At 61.7% G+C, this 15313-nt stretch overlaps 1 protein-coding gene across 1 annotated transcript in view; it reads right to left on the reverse strand.

Annotated features, from left to right (window-relative positions):
- The window catches only part of ABTB2 (ankyrin repeat and BTB domain containing 2), a 169613-nt gene that overhangs the window by 3919 nt on the left and 150381 nt on the right, over positions 1 to 15313 (reverse strand). The window contains exons 4-14 of the mRNA XM_032413893.1: positions 14878 to 15030; positions 13460 to 13625; positions 10612 to 10701; positions 10074 to 10175; positions 8055 to 8151; positions 7630 to 7765; positions 5508 to 5737; positions 4025 to 4203; positions 3543 to 3648; positions 3215 to 3317; positions 2623 to 2713 (exon numbers count right to left, since the gene is read on the reverse strand). Of these exons, the coding sequence (XP_032269784.1) occupies positions 2623 to 2713; positions 3215 to 3317; positions 3543 to 3648; positions 4025 to 4203; positions 5508 to 5737; positions 7630 to 7765; positions 8055 to 8151; positions 10074 to 10175; positions 10612 to 10701; positions 13460 to 13625; positions 14878 to 15030 (1453 nt within the window). The remainder of the gene's footprint in view (positions 1 to 2622; positions 2714 to 3214; positions 3318 to 3542; positions 3649 to 4024; positions 4204 to 5507; positions 5738 to 7629; positions 7766 to 8054; positions 8152 to 10073; positions 10176 to 10611; positions 10702 to 13459; positions 13626 to 14877; positions 15031 to 15313) is intronic.

The raw sequence follows: 15313 nt of genomic DNA on the forward strand, positions 1-15313 counted from the left end.
AGGGGCCGCACGGTTGGCTTCCGGCCTGAACGGGAACCCAGGAACCTGAGCGCAGGAAGGCCACGGACACCGCACGGGTAGGACTGGGGTCAAGCCAGACAGGCAAGCGTCTAGACCCGCACTAATGCTACAGCCACTGGTCACGTGTAGCTTGTAAGCATGGGAGATAAGGCTGGTCTGAGTGGAGATGTGTTGTGTCAGATACACACTGGACTGGAAGAACTTAGTATGAAAAAGAATGTAAAATACGCCATTAATTTTTATATTGACTGCATGTGATATTTGGGCTATAAAGGGTTAAAGAATATACTATTAAAATTAATTTCACCCATTTCTTTTTGCTTTTTTACGTGGCTACTACAAAATGTTAAATTACACAGGTGGCTTGAGTTATCTTTCTCTTGGATGGCACAGCTCAGATCTCCTCGGGCCGGTTTCCTCCTCTGGAAGACAGAATGACTGGCCTCCTTCCCTCCCCCTCACCTGTCTCTGTCTGTCTGTCTCTCTCTCCCAGTGCAGTGAAAGCCACGGAGATACTCAGGGGCTGCTCTAAAACATCCAGGCTTTGTTAGGAAGCTCCGGCCTGGGATCGAAGGCTTTAGGCTGAGCCCTCCGAGGAGCCCGGAGAGCAGGAGTCAACATGTGGAGGCCCCCCGGAAACAGCGCTCTCCCCTGATGGCGGAGTTCTACACCCACAGAGCCCACCCTGCCCAGGCCCCTGGGTGCCAGGGGCGTTGAGACCTGGTGTCCCCGCAGCCCTGACAAGTGACACGGCCGCTAAGGCTGCCCTGGCACAGGCGTCCTCCGGTGAGCGAGGGCAGCCCTGCGGGGCAGCTCCATGGCCGTGGTCACCCGGGTGCCCACACGGACCCTCACCCCCACCCTCCTGTGTCTGACCGTGACCCCACCTCATGTTCCAGCTCACCCAGACGGGGGGCTTCTTAGCCAAACAAGGTTCTAGAGCTGCCCCCTTGCCCGTGAGTTTGGATCAAGGGCTGGAAACGGGGGAAGCGGAGACACCCCCACTCCGCTGCTGGTGCCAGTCCCCGGGTCTGGTCCACTCTCCCCTCATGCACCTCCCCCATCCCACTGCCGCCACCTGCTCACCCTCATCACACGACTAGACTTCTCTACAGCCTCCTACCTGGCCCCCTGGCTGGAGCTGTGGCCCCTCTGAGTGAGCTCTGTAAATGTGAACTTGACCGTGCCACACAGCCTTGGATTGAATCCCGGCTCTTCACTTCCCAGCTGTGTGACCTCAGGCAAGTCACTCACTTCTCTGTGCCTCTGACGGAATAACCCACCCAGCCCTCCTAGGACCGTGCTGTGCCCCGACGCGTAACTGATGAGCAGGGACACAGCGCTTGGAGCCATGCCTGGCTAAGTGTTAGCGGTGATGACCTTTCAGGAAGCTTCCTCGGTAGGTTAAAGGTCAAACCCTTCATGCGACGGCTCCTCGGGCAGCGTCTTCTGAACCTCTAACCAGACCGGACCAGAGGGCAGTTCGGGAGCATGTGTGGTCTCTGCTGCTGGAGTTTGGCGTGCACCGTCCCCCTGCCTGGAGCCCCCGCGGCCGGCCAGCTGCCCCGGTCCCTGACAGCCGCCGCGCTGTGGGTTAGGTGTCCCCCACCTCTCACCCTCTTAGAGTCCCGTCTCCTGCGGGGCAGGGCCCTGGCCTGTTTACTGCTGTCCCCACGCTGTCCAGAGATGACGAAATGCTAAATAGTAAGTGGGTGAAGACAGTGTGAGGGGGAACTAGGCCATTTTAGATGGGGGCTCCCTGTGCTTCTGTGAGACTGATCTGTCCCACGAGGCCACAGAGCTGTCCTGTGCAGGGCCAGGCCCTGGAACCCATACCGGCTGCCTCCTGGCCTCAGCCCCTGGGGGTCGTCCCTGCAGCCTGGGGCCCACCACACAGCCTGGAAACCTGGAGTCGCCACTTCCCAGGAAGGAGCTCTCAGCCGGGGCTCGGCTGAGATCCCAGCCAGGCTCCTCCCTCCAGACTCTCTGGCCACGACTGGCGGCCAGCCTGTGGACTTTCCATCATGCAACCTCTGATGTTCCCCAAAGCCGAGGGACCGAAAGACCCGACCCTTGGTCTTCCACAACCAGGATGGGCTCAGCTGGCTTTTTCTGCTGGGCCTGCCGGGCTGGGGTCCGATGCTCGGGAGGACTGGTGCAGCCCACACCACGCTCCTCAGAATGCGTGCACGCCAGCTGCCGGGGGGCTTGTTGGCACGCAGGAGGGCAGGGGGCTGACGTGCAGGGTGTGCTGCGGGGAGCCCACCCTGAGGAACGAGGGCTCCTACAGGCTCGTGTGGTGGGTGCTGGGCCTCACAGGTCTGCCGTCCGTCCGCCCAGGCCCCTTGCCCAGTGGTCAGAGCTCAGGACGCGTGAGCGAGGCTCTGAAAACTGTCAGCCCGCACTGGAAGGGCTACCGTGGCCTGGGACAGACGCGGCTGCTCCGACCAGACCACGGGTTCAGTGAACGCAGAAGGCAGTGGGCACAGAGTGCAAGATTATGGCCAACTCCCAGCTGCCTCCCAGCCCAGACAAAGCCGTGGGGCCCTGGGGGAGGCCACCCCCCACCCCAAGAAGCACGCAGCACAGAGGCCCACCCACCTGGAAGATGTGGTACTTCATGTCGCTGATCTCAATGGTTTTGCCGCCGTCGCCATCTTGTTCTGATTTATTGGTCATCAGCGTCTTGAACCTGGAGCAAAGGGGTGAAACAAGGTGGGTCTTGCACATGACTTTGATTTCATCCCCAGCAGCAATGGCGCCATCCATCACCCGACTGGTCACTGGGGGACGGGGCATTTTTAAAATTACTGCAGTGCTCCCAAAATAACTCTCGGCAAATGGCAGCTTACATCATCCTGGGCTGACAGCCGGGCTGGGCCCCGATCTGTCCCCACCGCCCCCCGTGAGTGACTGTGATGCCTGTGGCCCGGAAGGTGACTCTGCATTCCAGAATATTTTCTAATAATCGGAAGCAATACCTCGACTGGGAAGAGCAGCGCCGCAGAGCGCCTCTTGAACTCTGGGTCCCCTCTACTGTCCCGTCCCTCTGTCCACTCTGCCCCGCGCCCCCTGTGGGGTGGCGGGGGCTCCACGGCTGTGGGACCCATCTCTGTGGGGCAGAGGCTCCTCTCTGGAACGTGAAGCTGCCCCCACCATCCGGGGCTGGGGCTTGTTCCCCGAGGCGGCCTACCTGTTAGAAGCCGTCACCAGCAGGACCTTGTGCGCATAAAAGAGCTTTCCTTCCACCAGGAAGGTCACGTCGGACATCTCCTTGTTGTTCAGAAAGTGAGGATCTGTGCCCAAAGGGAGAGAAGGGAAGTGACCGAGGGCCCCCCGGGTGCCAGGTAAGCGTTCCGAGAGGCTTGGGGGGGGTACACAGGGGGAGAGCAGAGACACTGAGGCGCCGAGAATGGGGAACAGCAGACCAAGGTGCGTGGAGAGGAACAGGAGGAGAGACGGGACGGAGCTCTGGGAAGGACGAGGGGCGGCTGGCCGCGGGCGTGGGGGGCAGGCCTCACCCAGCCTGGCGGGCAGCGTCTTCCGGATCTCGGGAATGCTGGGCACCGGGCTGCTGCCGTAGCAGTGCGTGAAGATGGTGGCCAGCTGCTGCGTGACGGCGTCGTTCTGCGGGGCAGAGGAGAGGGAGGGCCCGTGAGGCCGCCTGCCATGGCTGCAGACACGGCAGGCTCGCTTCCCAAGTCCAGACCCGGCTCAGAGCAGCCGCCGTCTTTCGGTTCCTCCTGGATCTGGCCTGGCGAGAGACGCCCGTGCCTCCATCACGGAGTCCCCAAGTTGCTTTTCTGGCCGGGTTCCCGCCCCGACAGATCCACGGCCTCCGGCCTCTGCAGCCAGGCCGTGGCAGTCCGGCCGTGGGGTGTGCGGGAGGGGGCCTGCGTGTGTGTGTGCGTGTGTGCGTGTGTGTGCACACAAGGTCTGGGCCAGCGCCTCGGAAGCCAACATGCTCGGCGCGCAGGGTGGGGACCCGCCTGACGTCACTCACCTTGCTGGTCTTGAGGATGTCGAACATGAGCTGCAGGCCCTCGGTCACCAGCTCCTCGTTGTACTCCTCCTCCTTGATGGAGCCGAAGTCCCGCAGGAGGCTCTGCACCACTGAGTAGCGCGACTGGGAGAAGGAGGTCCTCAGAGACTCGATCCACACGTGCAGCTTCCAGGGGACGCCTGGGGGCAGGGCGGGCGGTCGTCACCTCCGCCGGGCACAGCCTGCACACACCCCCGAGCCCACCCCGCAGCGACCCCTCTCCGGGCGGGCTCCTGCCCCCTTCCCTCATGCCGAGGGACTCTGAAGCCAGGGAAGGAGAGCTTCCATGGACCCCGACAGGCCCTGCTGAGAGGTCAGAGGGGAGTTCGGGGGCCCCCATCAGATAGGGCAGAGGAACGGCTCAGGCCCAAGGGCAGGGCACCCAGACGGCTCAGCCTGGGGCCACACCAGCCCCCGTTTGTGGGCCCCCGGAACGACTTCCTGGGAAGACCCATCAATTACGAGGGCTGGCCAGGTGCACTCGGAGGCCTGGGAAACATGCCGGGCACCCGGGCCCGTGCCTGTCCGGCTCTCGGGGCACTGGCATCCAGTGGCACATAATTACTGTGTACCAGCTCCCTGGAGCGTGGCAGTGGGGCCATAAACTAACTTAAAACTACTCTGTGGAGGTCATGACAAAAGCTAGTAATTTTCTTGGTAATTAGAGAGCAAGCTGCTCCCCCACAAGCCTCACTATGGAGTAAAAAGAGGACGATGGCATTCCCCAGGGACACAGTGACGTAGGTGGCATTAGCATCCCCGGTGTTCTGACCATAGCTGAGAACGATATACCCATTTTACGATATACGGTGTTCTGACCATAGCTGAGAACGATATACCCTGACCGGCTGCAAGTGTGGCGGCCACTAGGACGTTCCACACTGCCATTGTGCACGCAGAGCTCACGGAGAGCTGGCCCCAGGCCCTGGGCCTCGTGTGACGTCACGGTCTTACACGAGGATCGGCAGCGCCAGTGACGGCGGAACAGCTGGGATCTGGCCCAGGTCTGCCTGTCTGGGCGGCCTCCCCGCAGGAAGGAGCGTCCACGGACTCGCAGACCCGAGGAGCAAACGAGTGTGGCCGAGTGACAGGAGAGCCTCTAGTTGACCAGAAATGTTGACCATAGTGATGCAGATGCTCGCAGGGCCGCACATGGCAGGCCACGGCCAGGCCGGGGGCCGTGAGGCTCCGACCAGGGAGGACGAAGGGCCCGAGGCTGGAGGGCTGGGGCGATGCCCCCCGACGCATCCCCGCGGAGGACCGTCTGAGGCTCAGGGCCTCTGCCGTCTCGGCCATCGGCCGTCAGGCCTGCGGAGACGGAGTCCGCCCCGTGCCCAGCCGCCCTGTGCCCGGCTGCCCCTGTGGGCCCCGGCCCTCTTCCAGTCTGCTCTTACAGAGCAGCAGAGTGCCCGTGTGTCGCGTGCGCACGCCCGCGGGGCCTCACCCAGCGCCCGCAGCTCCATGGTGATGTCCACGTAGCCGTGCTCGGCGCTGTAGTACATGGCCTCCTGCAGGGCCTTCGTGCGGGTCCGGCTCAGCCGCACGGGTCCCTCGCTGCTGCTGCCCTGGCTGGAGGCGTCACTCTCCTCCACGCCCTCGGCCAGGATCTCCTCCAGGGACAGCACGTCCGCTTTGGCCTGCTGGGGCTGCGTCAGGAGCTTCCTCAGGACGTTCCTGCGGGCCACGGGATGGAGGACGGGCATGCCTGAGGCCCTCACCGTGGACGGTGCCCGCCTGCGGTGCCCTCCTGAGCCCCGTGGCCTAGACGGGCTGCTGTGGGGCACCTGTGGGCACTGGGGCTCACGGTCTTCCCCTCCCAGGCAGGCTGGGCCAGGGCTCCCAGCACCCTCCCTCTGCAGCCATCTGAGAGAGGCAGGGGAGGGTACGGGTGGACTGGCCCTGGGGACACCCCCCCCCCCACCGCCACCATCCTGGTACTACTAAGTCATGGGCCTTGGCGCCAAACAGGCCCTGCCATCCTGGCTGTGTGGTCTCAGACAGGTTGCTCTGCCTCTCTGTGCCCTGACTGCTCTGGCATCTGCAGAGCGGGGTACCCGTGTCACCCTCATCCCGGGTCAACGGGAGGCCGACGTGACGGTGTCGGGCGTAGAGCCTGCCGCACAGCAGCACCCCGAGATGGCAGCCACCTGCACGCGCGGCGAGGCTCTGAAAGCCAGGACATGCTCATACGCCTCTGAGTCCCAGCCTGCCGTGAACAAGGACACACTGAAGTCAAGATGCCGGTTCTGCGGACCTCCCGTGTGCTGAATGGTGGACTCGACAGAGCACGTTCCTGTCTACCACTGTGTTAACCCTGTGAGAGCCCGTGGGCCCCGCCGCTCGTGGCCGATGACTGCGTCATGCTCAAGGTCGCACAGGCAGGAGTGCGGACTCAGGCCCAGGACTGCTGGTTCCATACCCCGGGGCTCATTCTGTCACATCCCGTGGCCTGGGATGGCCGCAGCGGGGGGCAGGTCCACAGGTCACTGGGGGCTGAGCCTCCTCCCAGCAGCCCTGCCCAGCCCGCTCCCTGCTCTGATGGAGGTCATGTTGCGCTGGGCAGAGACGCCCTCGAGAGACCCGGGGTCATCCCACTGTCGCTTTGCTAGCTCCCTGAGCTTACAGAGCACCTCGTTTGTGCCGTGCACTGGCATGGGAAGGTGAGCCGGCCACCACCCCGTCCCCTAAATCCCGTGTTCCAGAGAGAAAATGGGAAGCAGGTGCATGGACAGTGTGTCCGCACAGGGTGAAGAGGCTGCAACGGGAAAACACGGGGCGCTGGCTGGGTGAAAAGGCCTAGTGGCACTGATGTGCAGTACGGTCCTGGGGGGCGGAGGGAGGGTGATTTCGGTGGCAGAAGCTGTAGAGGAAAGCATTCTAGGGAGGGGGCCACAGCAGGGCACCCTCCGCTTTCCGAGAATGGCGCTGGAGAACAGGAAGTAGCTGTCCCACCCGCCCTTTCCTTCTGGCCCCTTTTCTGGCTTCTAATAACTGCCTCTCTTGTCTCACTCTGCCCCCCAGAGCTGCTAGATGGCTCTGGTCGCAGCCTGCTGCCCGCCCCGTCACACCCTTGGGCAGGCCTGGCCCCCACAAAGCAAGGTCCACCATCTGCTCCTGGAGTGGGATGTGATTTCCCACACAGCCGCCAGGAGGCTCTTCGGGGCGAGCCATACGCTGTGCGAAGCCCCCGGAGCCCTGGAGAAGGGCCACCAAGGGTGGGAAGGGATGTGGCCCCAGGGTGGGCCGGCACGCAGGGGAGAGTCTACAGGAAGTGGGAAGGCCTGCCCCGGGCGTTGGGAGACCCAGGCTGCAGTCCCAGCTCCACCAGGAACCGGCCGGGTGGGCCTCTCGTGCAACGGGGCCGTCTCCGCCACCCAGAGTCTCTGGGCCTCCAACATCCGAGGCCTCTCTGCTGGTTGAAGACCTGTATCTTCTTTCTGGATGGCTTCCACACAGAACCCCCATCTGGAAAGATCTCTAGTTCTCCTGCCCCCCTGGGGGACTCGGACTCCTGCAAGCCTGTTTCATGCCCCCACCTCACACTGGCAGGAACCCCAGGCGCGTACCTGTGGCCGTGGGCGGCCGAGTGGCTGAAGCAGTTCATATCCTCGTGGAGGGGGGAGGCCATGCCGTCGGCTTCGAGCATGCGGAGCAGGGGGTCAGCGCCGCGGCCCAGCAGCAAGCTGACCAGCTCATAGTTCCCTGGAACACAAGGCGGACGGAGGGAAGAGGCTCCCACCACCCACGTCATCGTGTGCCTCTCCGGGCCGCCGCCTGGCTGCCGAGCTCCACAGAAACGCTGACGAATGGGGCCGGGGGAGTCCCCAGAGCCCAAAAGGAGGGGTCTCCGGGCTCACCTCAGGGACCTGGGCATGTGGCCACAAGTCCGGCTGCAGGCCCCGCCAGGCTGAGTGATGCCGCAGGGAGGGCCAGGCGGAGCCTTGGGGCAGCAGGGGACCCTTGTGGGCAGGGCAGCTGTCTGTATACGTACCAGCCGCAGAGGCCAGCTGCAGGGGGGTCTCCGTGTAGCTGTCCTCACCGCCACTCACCGCTGAGCCCTCCACGTGGGCCCCGGCGTCCAGCAGCAGCTGCAGGGCACAGGGCAGGACATGGAGCAGGACACGTCAGTGTGGCAGGGAGAGGCTTTGGGAGAAGGGCCTCTGGTTCCCTCCAGGCATGTGACCAAGACCCAGCTCACCTGGGCAGCTGAGGAACCTGAACTCTGGAACTTGAAGTTACCCTCAGGCCTTTAAGTTTCTAGAATCTTCACCTCTACTCTTGTGGCTCTGGACCAAGGCCCTGAGCTGTGGGGATCTCTGAGCTGTTTTTCTCTTTCAAACAAATGCTTTCCTACGAATCGATTGCATCGCCCCCCAATCTACCAGGGGAAACTGAGGCTCGGGGGGGCAGCAGAGGTAGTGGGAAAGGCACAGGTATTAGAGTCAGAAAGAGCTGAGTGTCAGTGCTGGCCACCAACCAGTGAGTGACCTGGGGTGGGGCACGAACCTCAACTCCTGAAGCCCTAGGCTTCCTCATCTCAAAAATGGCCAGAGGCCTGCCTTGCCGCCATGCTGGGCATGAAATGAAATGGTGCTCAACCCACCACAGAGATTTAATAACCAGTGGCTTCAAGTGGTCTCCCTGGAGAGGTCTGGCAGGCAAGCTACCCAAGGCTGGGAGGCATAGGGCCAGGGCAAGACCTCGCTGTCCGGGACGCCTCTCTCCATTCTGGCAAGGGCAAGACGGCGCAGGGCTAACAGACGCCAAGCAGTTCCAGCTGAGCCGGGCCTGGCTTTGCCTTGGGGCAGGGGTGGTGTCTGTGCTGCTCCAACAGGTGGCTCTGGGCTGCACCTCACCTTCCCTGACCGGTGCTCTGGAGGGAGCACTTCGATCCTTCCCGGGTTTCTGGAACACCAAACCCAGGGGAAGCCCCGCCGGCCCCACACCTGGAGACCAGGCATGAGGGGGCCAGGCTGACCTCCAAGCCTGCGCCCCAGTGTGTGGGAAGTGGGGAACAGCTGTCAGCTGGAGGCGCTCGTCAGTCAGAAACCAGCTGTGGCACTGCCCGAGCCGGTGCGCCAAGGTGCGGGTGGGGCGAAACTGGGCGCCGGTCCAGGCAGGTCCAGAGCATGGCCCTGCCGGCCGGTCTGGGCTAGGCCGGAACTCTGCTCGCGGCTCAGGAGGGCAGCAAGCGGCAAGCAGGCGGGGGACGGCAGCCGGCCTGGTGCAGACCATCTGCTGAGTCACTACGACAGGCCAGGGCTGTGCTGACCATGACGAACAGACTGGACACGGCCCCTGCCCTCAGAGGACTTGCCACCTAGCAGACAGTCTGCGAGGGTGACACATGAACTCCCAGGAAGGAGTGTGCAACCCCGTATTCCCCAGTGGCCTGAGGAACAAAGGAGTCTGGGAGTCGAGTGGCAGGGTGGCTGGTGCCCTACCTGGGGTGGGCCACTGCTTGGCTCTGCTTCTGGGCCTCAACCCCACCCTCACACCAGTCACAGCTACCTGGGCCACTGTGGGCACCACCTGGCGTGACCTGGCTGGAGAGGTGACCCGTGCCGCTCTGAGTCCTCTCTCAGGACCCGGGACACGCAAAGACTAAGCCTGTTAATGGGGATGGGCAGAACCAGGACACCCTGATACAGGGCCGGCTCTGCGGGACCATTCACGGGGGAGCAGAAAGGGCTATGGTTGGGAAGGAGGGTCGGCAGAGAGGGAGCGGAGCACACGTGCCGCTTCCAGCATGCCCGGAGACTCCCGGACAGCTACAGAGATGCCTGCAGGCCCGGGACTGCTTGGACCTGGGCTCGGTCCCCAAGACTCCACACGCGTCCTTATGCTAAAGCCCTCTCCTTGAGGCAAACCGGGGGGGCGGGGTCTGTCCTGCTGGTGCACGGCCCGAAGCAGCTCCTCTGCTCTCTCTGATTCCGGGCAGGCAGGGCTACATCCGGGGCCCAGCCCCCCTGGCGAGCGAGGGCTCACCGCACACGCGGCAGGAGCTCACCTGCACCACAGAGATGTGTCCATGCAGCACAGCGAACGTCAGCGAGGTCCAGTGCCGGCTGTCGGGGTGGATGGAGGGGTGCTTGGGAGAGTTGCTTGGAACCTGGAAAATGCCACAAAGGATCCGTTTTTTTTTTTTGGGTGAGTGCCATTCCTGGGCAGGTGACACGGGCACTGGACTAAGGGGGGCATCCTGCAGGGATGGTGAGTAGAAGCCTATCCGAGTGCTTTCTGTTCAACTGGTCACGTCTGCGTGGCGCACCCCGTAGACAAGGCTCAGCAGGATGGTCAGTTAGTGCTGCCTGCCCTGGGTACAGACACGGCAGGGACGAGGCTGTCCCGTAACAGGACCGTGCCCACGCTCTCCGCTCAGCTCCCTGCTCTCGGACAGGAAGCCCACGCGTCAGGAAAAGCGCTCCTGGCTCACTGTTATCTCTGTGCATCCGTATTCCCATCCCTCCAAATACGGCACCAGCGCGGCTGCTGGAGACCGTGGGGTGCTCCCTCGCTGGGCCAGGCGCCCCGCTGCGGCTGCTCACCTGGATGTCCAAGTTCGCTCCCGCATCAATCAGCATCTGGACCATCGCCTCGTCCCCGGCCGCGCAGGCGTACATCAGTGGCGTCAGACCCTGTGTGAAGCAAAGGTCGACGCTAAACCATCTGGCAATGGACGCAGTGCCATGTATTCCACAGGCGTCTGTGCCAGAAACCACAGTCCGGGCTCCTGCTTGACTCGGCTGCTCATCCGGAGCAGCCCTGCGTCGTGGCTCACCCTCCTGCCCCTTCCGGGCGCACTGGACACAGAGCCCGTGAGGCCTGAGTAGGGGCCATTTCCACAAGCCTGCAGGACACCAGAGGAGTGAGGAGCACGGGCCCCGAGGCCCCCTCTGCCATGGGGAGCTGTAAACCGTGTCCAGGTCTCTCGTCTCTCTTTGTGCCTCAGTTTCTTCTTTAAAATGAGACCAACAACAGGATCTAGCTCATAGGCTTGTTGTGAAGAAGACTAGTGCAGAGGAAGCCAATGTCAAGAGCTAAGGAATCACAAGAACGCAGCGAGCCCATCACTGCCCCGGTGTTATACCACCGGCCATACTCTAACCCACCCCAGGCCCTGGGCCCCTAAATCCCTGTGGGAGGTGATTTACACGCAACATCTCATTGAATCACCATAACATCCCTATTAAGGAGGCTCTATTATTATCCCCATTTTACAGACGAGGAGCCGAGAGACCCAAGGCCAGGTCACACGAGGAGGAGGAAGAACTTGCACCGGACCCCGGATCCACCTGAGCCGTGAAGCTCACCGTCAGAGGCAGCTCACAGGGCGCAGACAGGGGTCTGACTCGGATCTCTTGTGCTACTGAGCAAGTCAGAGCTTTCCCGAAAGCGGAGGCCCAGTCCCTCCCCGAGTTTGGGTGGACGGCTCGCTGGGCTGCCTCCTGGCTGGGAATCTTTCTCCAGGGCCAGTAATAGCAAAGGCAGCAGTGGAAAGTGTTATCCCACAGCTGGATCCTGGCGAGCGTGTGTCTGGAGCCCTGCGATGTTATTTATTAGGTTATTTGTGTGTAGACAAGATCTCCTTACCTCATAAATCCCTGCCTAGTGCCCAGAGATAAAGAAATGGCCTGACATTAATCATGGGCGAGAGAGCTGTTTACCCACAGATCATCCCATAAATACCAAGGCCGAGGGCACAAACAGGACCGAGCATTCAGAGAAGAGCTGAGTGCCGCCGAGGGCGGCTCTGGCTTGGTTTCAGCCCCCTCCACACTTGCTTGACTTTGTTCTCTACACGTCTGTACACGGTCCAGTGTTTACATCGGCTCGGAGTCTTTTTTGTGTCAGTCCCCCCGCCCCCCACTCCAGGTCCATAAGGAAGGAAAAGCATGAAGGGCTGATGAACAGAGCTCACGGCTAATCGTCGCTGTCATCACATGGACAGCAAAACCCAGAAGAACGCTTACTGAGCCTTTATTATGTGCCAGATGCAGAAGCGTCCCCGAACCCTACGGGGCAGGGACTGCTGTCCTCCTTTGATGGAAGCAAGGAAGGTGACCCTCAGGGAGGTGGGGCAGCTTGTCCAAGACGCCACGGCTGTGACTGGGCGGATGGCCCGGGCCTCACCCCGGCACCCCGAGCGGGGGGAGGACGCCCCAGGATGAAAGCCCCCGCAAGGCCCAGGGACTGGCCCTGACAGAAGCACCCCAGGGAGGTCCGGCACCCAGCGTGTGTCCTCCCTGCTGGCCCAGCCGACACCCTGACTGTCCCAGCTCCGTGCTCCTGCTCCGGGTCATCTCCTCTCCCTGGAGTGCCTGCCCCACCGCTCTCTGCTTCAGCCCCACTCTCCCCCTCCCGGAGGCCCCATTCCCCAGCCGTTCTGCTCGACCCGTCACCTGTCCAGGTCCACCCTGGCCTCGTGGTTGACCTGGCACTTCAGCACGCCCTGTCCCGCGCTGGCATCTCACGGGGCAGCATTCCACCCAAGCCCTCTGCCGTCACGGAGCTTTCCCCCCGCGTCTGTGTGGCCTTCCAAGCCACAGAGCCATCACCTACATGGCGAGGACGCACAGATGGTGTCAGACAGACAAACTGGACAGCCCATAGTGGTGAAGAGCCTGGAGTCAGACTGCTTCTAACCCTGGCTCTGCTCTGTACTAGCTGTGTGACCTCAGGTAAACCAACTTCACTGTACCTCAGTTTGCCTCATCTATAAAATGGGGATAATAATAGCATGACATCCTAGGGCCACTGTCAAGACTGAATGAGTTCATCTGGGCAAAGCGCTCTGAACAGTGCCTGGAACATATCAATGCTCCACAAATGTTAGCTCTTCACAGCAAAAACAATAAACAAAGCAAACAAAACCCCTTAAATTCTATCTAAAATTGTAAATCACTTCCAATGCTTCCTTTTCCGGCTTCATTTTACTCTCTAGCACTTTTCACGGACACACTCTGTATTTTATGTTTCTATTTCTTAGCGCGTGTTTCCCCGGCTAGCACGTTAACTCCATGAAGACAGCAGGTTCTGTGGCCTGGTATGGAGCAGGCCCATGAGGCGCCCAGGGCCCACGCCCCAGTGACTAGTACTCACAGCTGGAAATCCAGCTGGGCCTCCTCCAGACTTCTTCCCAGCCCTGCACCATCGGGGACAGTCTCTGGCCTTCCAGCCAGCAGAAGCAGAATCTCTGTTACAAAGGTATCCCCAGCGGCGCTAGGAAAGTCTTCCAGCTGATGCCCCACCAGCAACGGGAGGCTGCCCACTCCTCAGAAGCACCGAGCAGAGCGGCTCTCGGTTTGGAACAGAAGGACTGTGCCACCCTCTCTCGCCACGGCGAGTCCCTGCCTCTGTCCCCCGCACCTGGCTAGCGGAGCTCTCCGCACGCACCTGGTCGTCCATAGTGTTCACCCCGTCCGGGCCCAGGGCGTTGATGGCCTGGTTGATGAGGTCCGTCCTGCCACAGTTGAGCATGCGGAAGCCCAGGTCCTGGTTGAATTTTTCGGTGGCCGCTCGGGCGTCCAGCCTCCGGAAGGAGCTGAAACAGCACTCGGGTCTGCATAGATGAGACCCGGAGGTGTGTGAGCAGGACTGTGTGTGAGCGCCTCTCAAGGAGGTGAGGCTGACGAGGGGCAGGGCGACAGGGTGGAGGGGAAGGACGGGGAATTTCGGTTCCATCGGCAGCAACTGGCCTTGTCATGCTCAGTGACGTGAGCACAGACGTCTGCTCTTCTACAAACACGTTAAAGAAGAGCTCGGAGCTGTCCACTGTCAGGAAATGACGTCCCCTCAGGAACAGCCCACCAGGGACTCTGCCTGAGCAGGACGCAGCTCCAGCCCGGACGTGGGCCACGGTGCTCGCCCGTGTGCTTTCTGCAGGGCGAAGACTGCCCTCGGACTAGAGGATGGCCACTGTGGCCCACTTCCAGTTCTTGGCTTACATCCTCTCTCCTCAAGGGCTTCCCGAGGAGGCCCGGAATTACCAAACAGATGGTGGAGAACGGCCCAGAATCCCACTGCCCTTCTGCCCTCCCACCAACGAGAGTCAGATTAAGAACTACACCTATGAGACGGCATACCACAGGCTTCCCACAGGGGCCTTCAGCCTGGAGCCAAAGTGTGGAAAGTTCACGTCCCAGAATGACATTTGGGAATTTGCCATGGAGACAGAGGAGGATATAACTGGGGTTGGGGCAAAGGGTCAAAAAAAAAAAAAAAAAAGACAAGTCTCTCATACGACAAGGATGGCCACGGAGAACATTCTCCGGACGGACTTCAGGAGACCAGTCCAATATAAGACGGTCATGCTGGGAAGAGAGTTAAGAGCCCAGGCTTGGGGCCATGTAGACCTGGGTTCAAATTCAGGCACTTGGCTAGCTGAGTATCTGTGGACAAATTAGTATTCCTCCCTGATGCTCAGTTTCCCCATTTGTAACATGGGCATCATAGCCCCTCTTTCTCTAAAGTTGTCATGAGGACCAAGATGACGCATGTACAGAGGAAGGGCTCAGCCCAGCGTCTACACTAAGGAATAGTTGAGAAAAAATAGCGGCAAGTATAGGAATAGAGGAGAGGAAGGACCCGCTTTTGCTGATTACCCCCCCAAATATCCCACAGAGCCAGCCTGTGAGGGCTCTCCTGCCCAGATCCAAATGCGTGTCTGCTCCGTGACCAGCGGAAAGCAGCCAGGGTCTGGAATGATCCGTCTAACAGGCACGGCGCCCACAGAGCACGCCCTGGGAGGGGGGCCCCCCCAACGTCCCGGAGAGGGACGCGTGCCGCGAGCTCACGCCTCGCCGCTTCCGTACTTGAGCTGGCGGGGCTCACAGTCCAGGCCAGGCAGCAGCAGCCGGGCGGCCTGCCGGATGTCGCCGCTGTCCACGGTGAGGCTGCGGCGGTGCTCTGCGTAGGTGATGGCCACGCGCATCCACTCCATCAGCGGCGGCAGCAGCATGAAGGGCCTGGGAGGCAGCAGACAGAGAGGGGGTCAGGCCGGTGGCGCGTGCCCGCCAGCACGCACGCCCCGAGACCCGCTACAGGGGCGGTGAGGTGTGGAGGGGGCGGGCTCCTCGTCCTCCCAGAGACCCCGATTTGTCCCATTCCACAGACACGGTCAGGAGTCAGGAGGAAGTCCCATCCTGGGCCACGAGCAGAACCCGAGGGCCTCAGGTGACCAGTGAAAGGAAGGGTTTGCCAGTGTGTCGGGGGGGGGGCCCTGAATTCGGATGGGGGCTCCTGGTCTCT

The sequence above is a fragment of the Phoca vitulina genome, unplaced genomic scaffold, assembly GCF_004348235.1.
Source record: "Phoca vitulina isolate PV1807 unplaced genomic scaffold, GSC_HSeal_1.0 scaffold16, whole genome shotgun sequence".
NCBI lineage: Eukaryota > Metazoa > Chordata > Mammalia > Carnivora > Phocidae > Phoca > Phoca vitulina.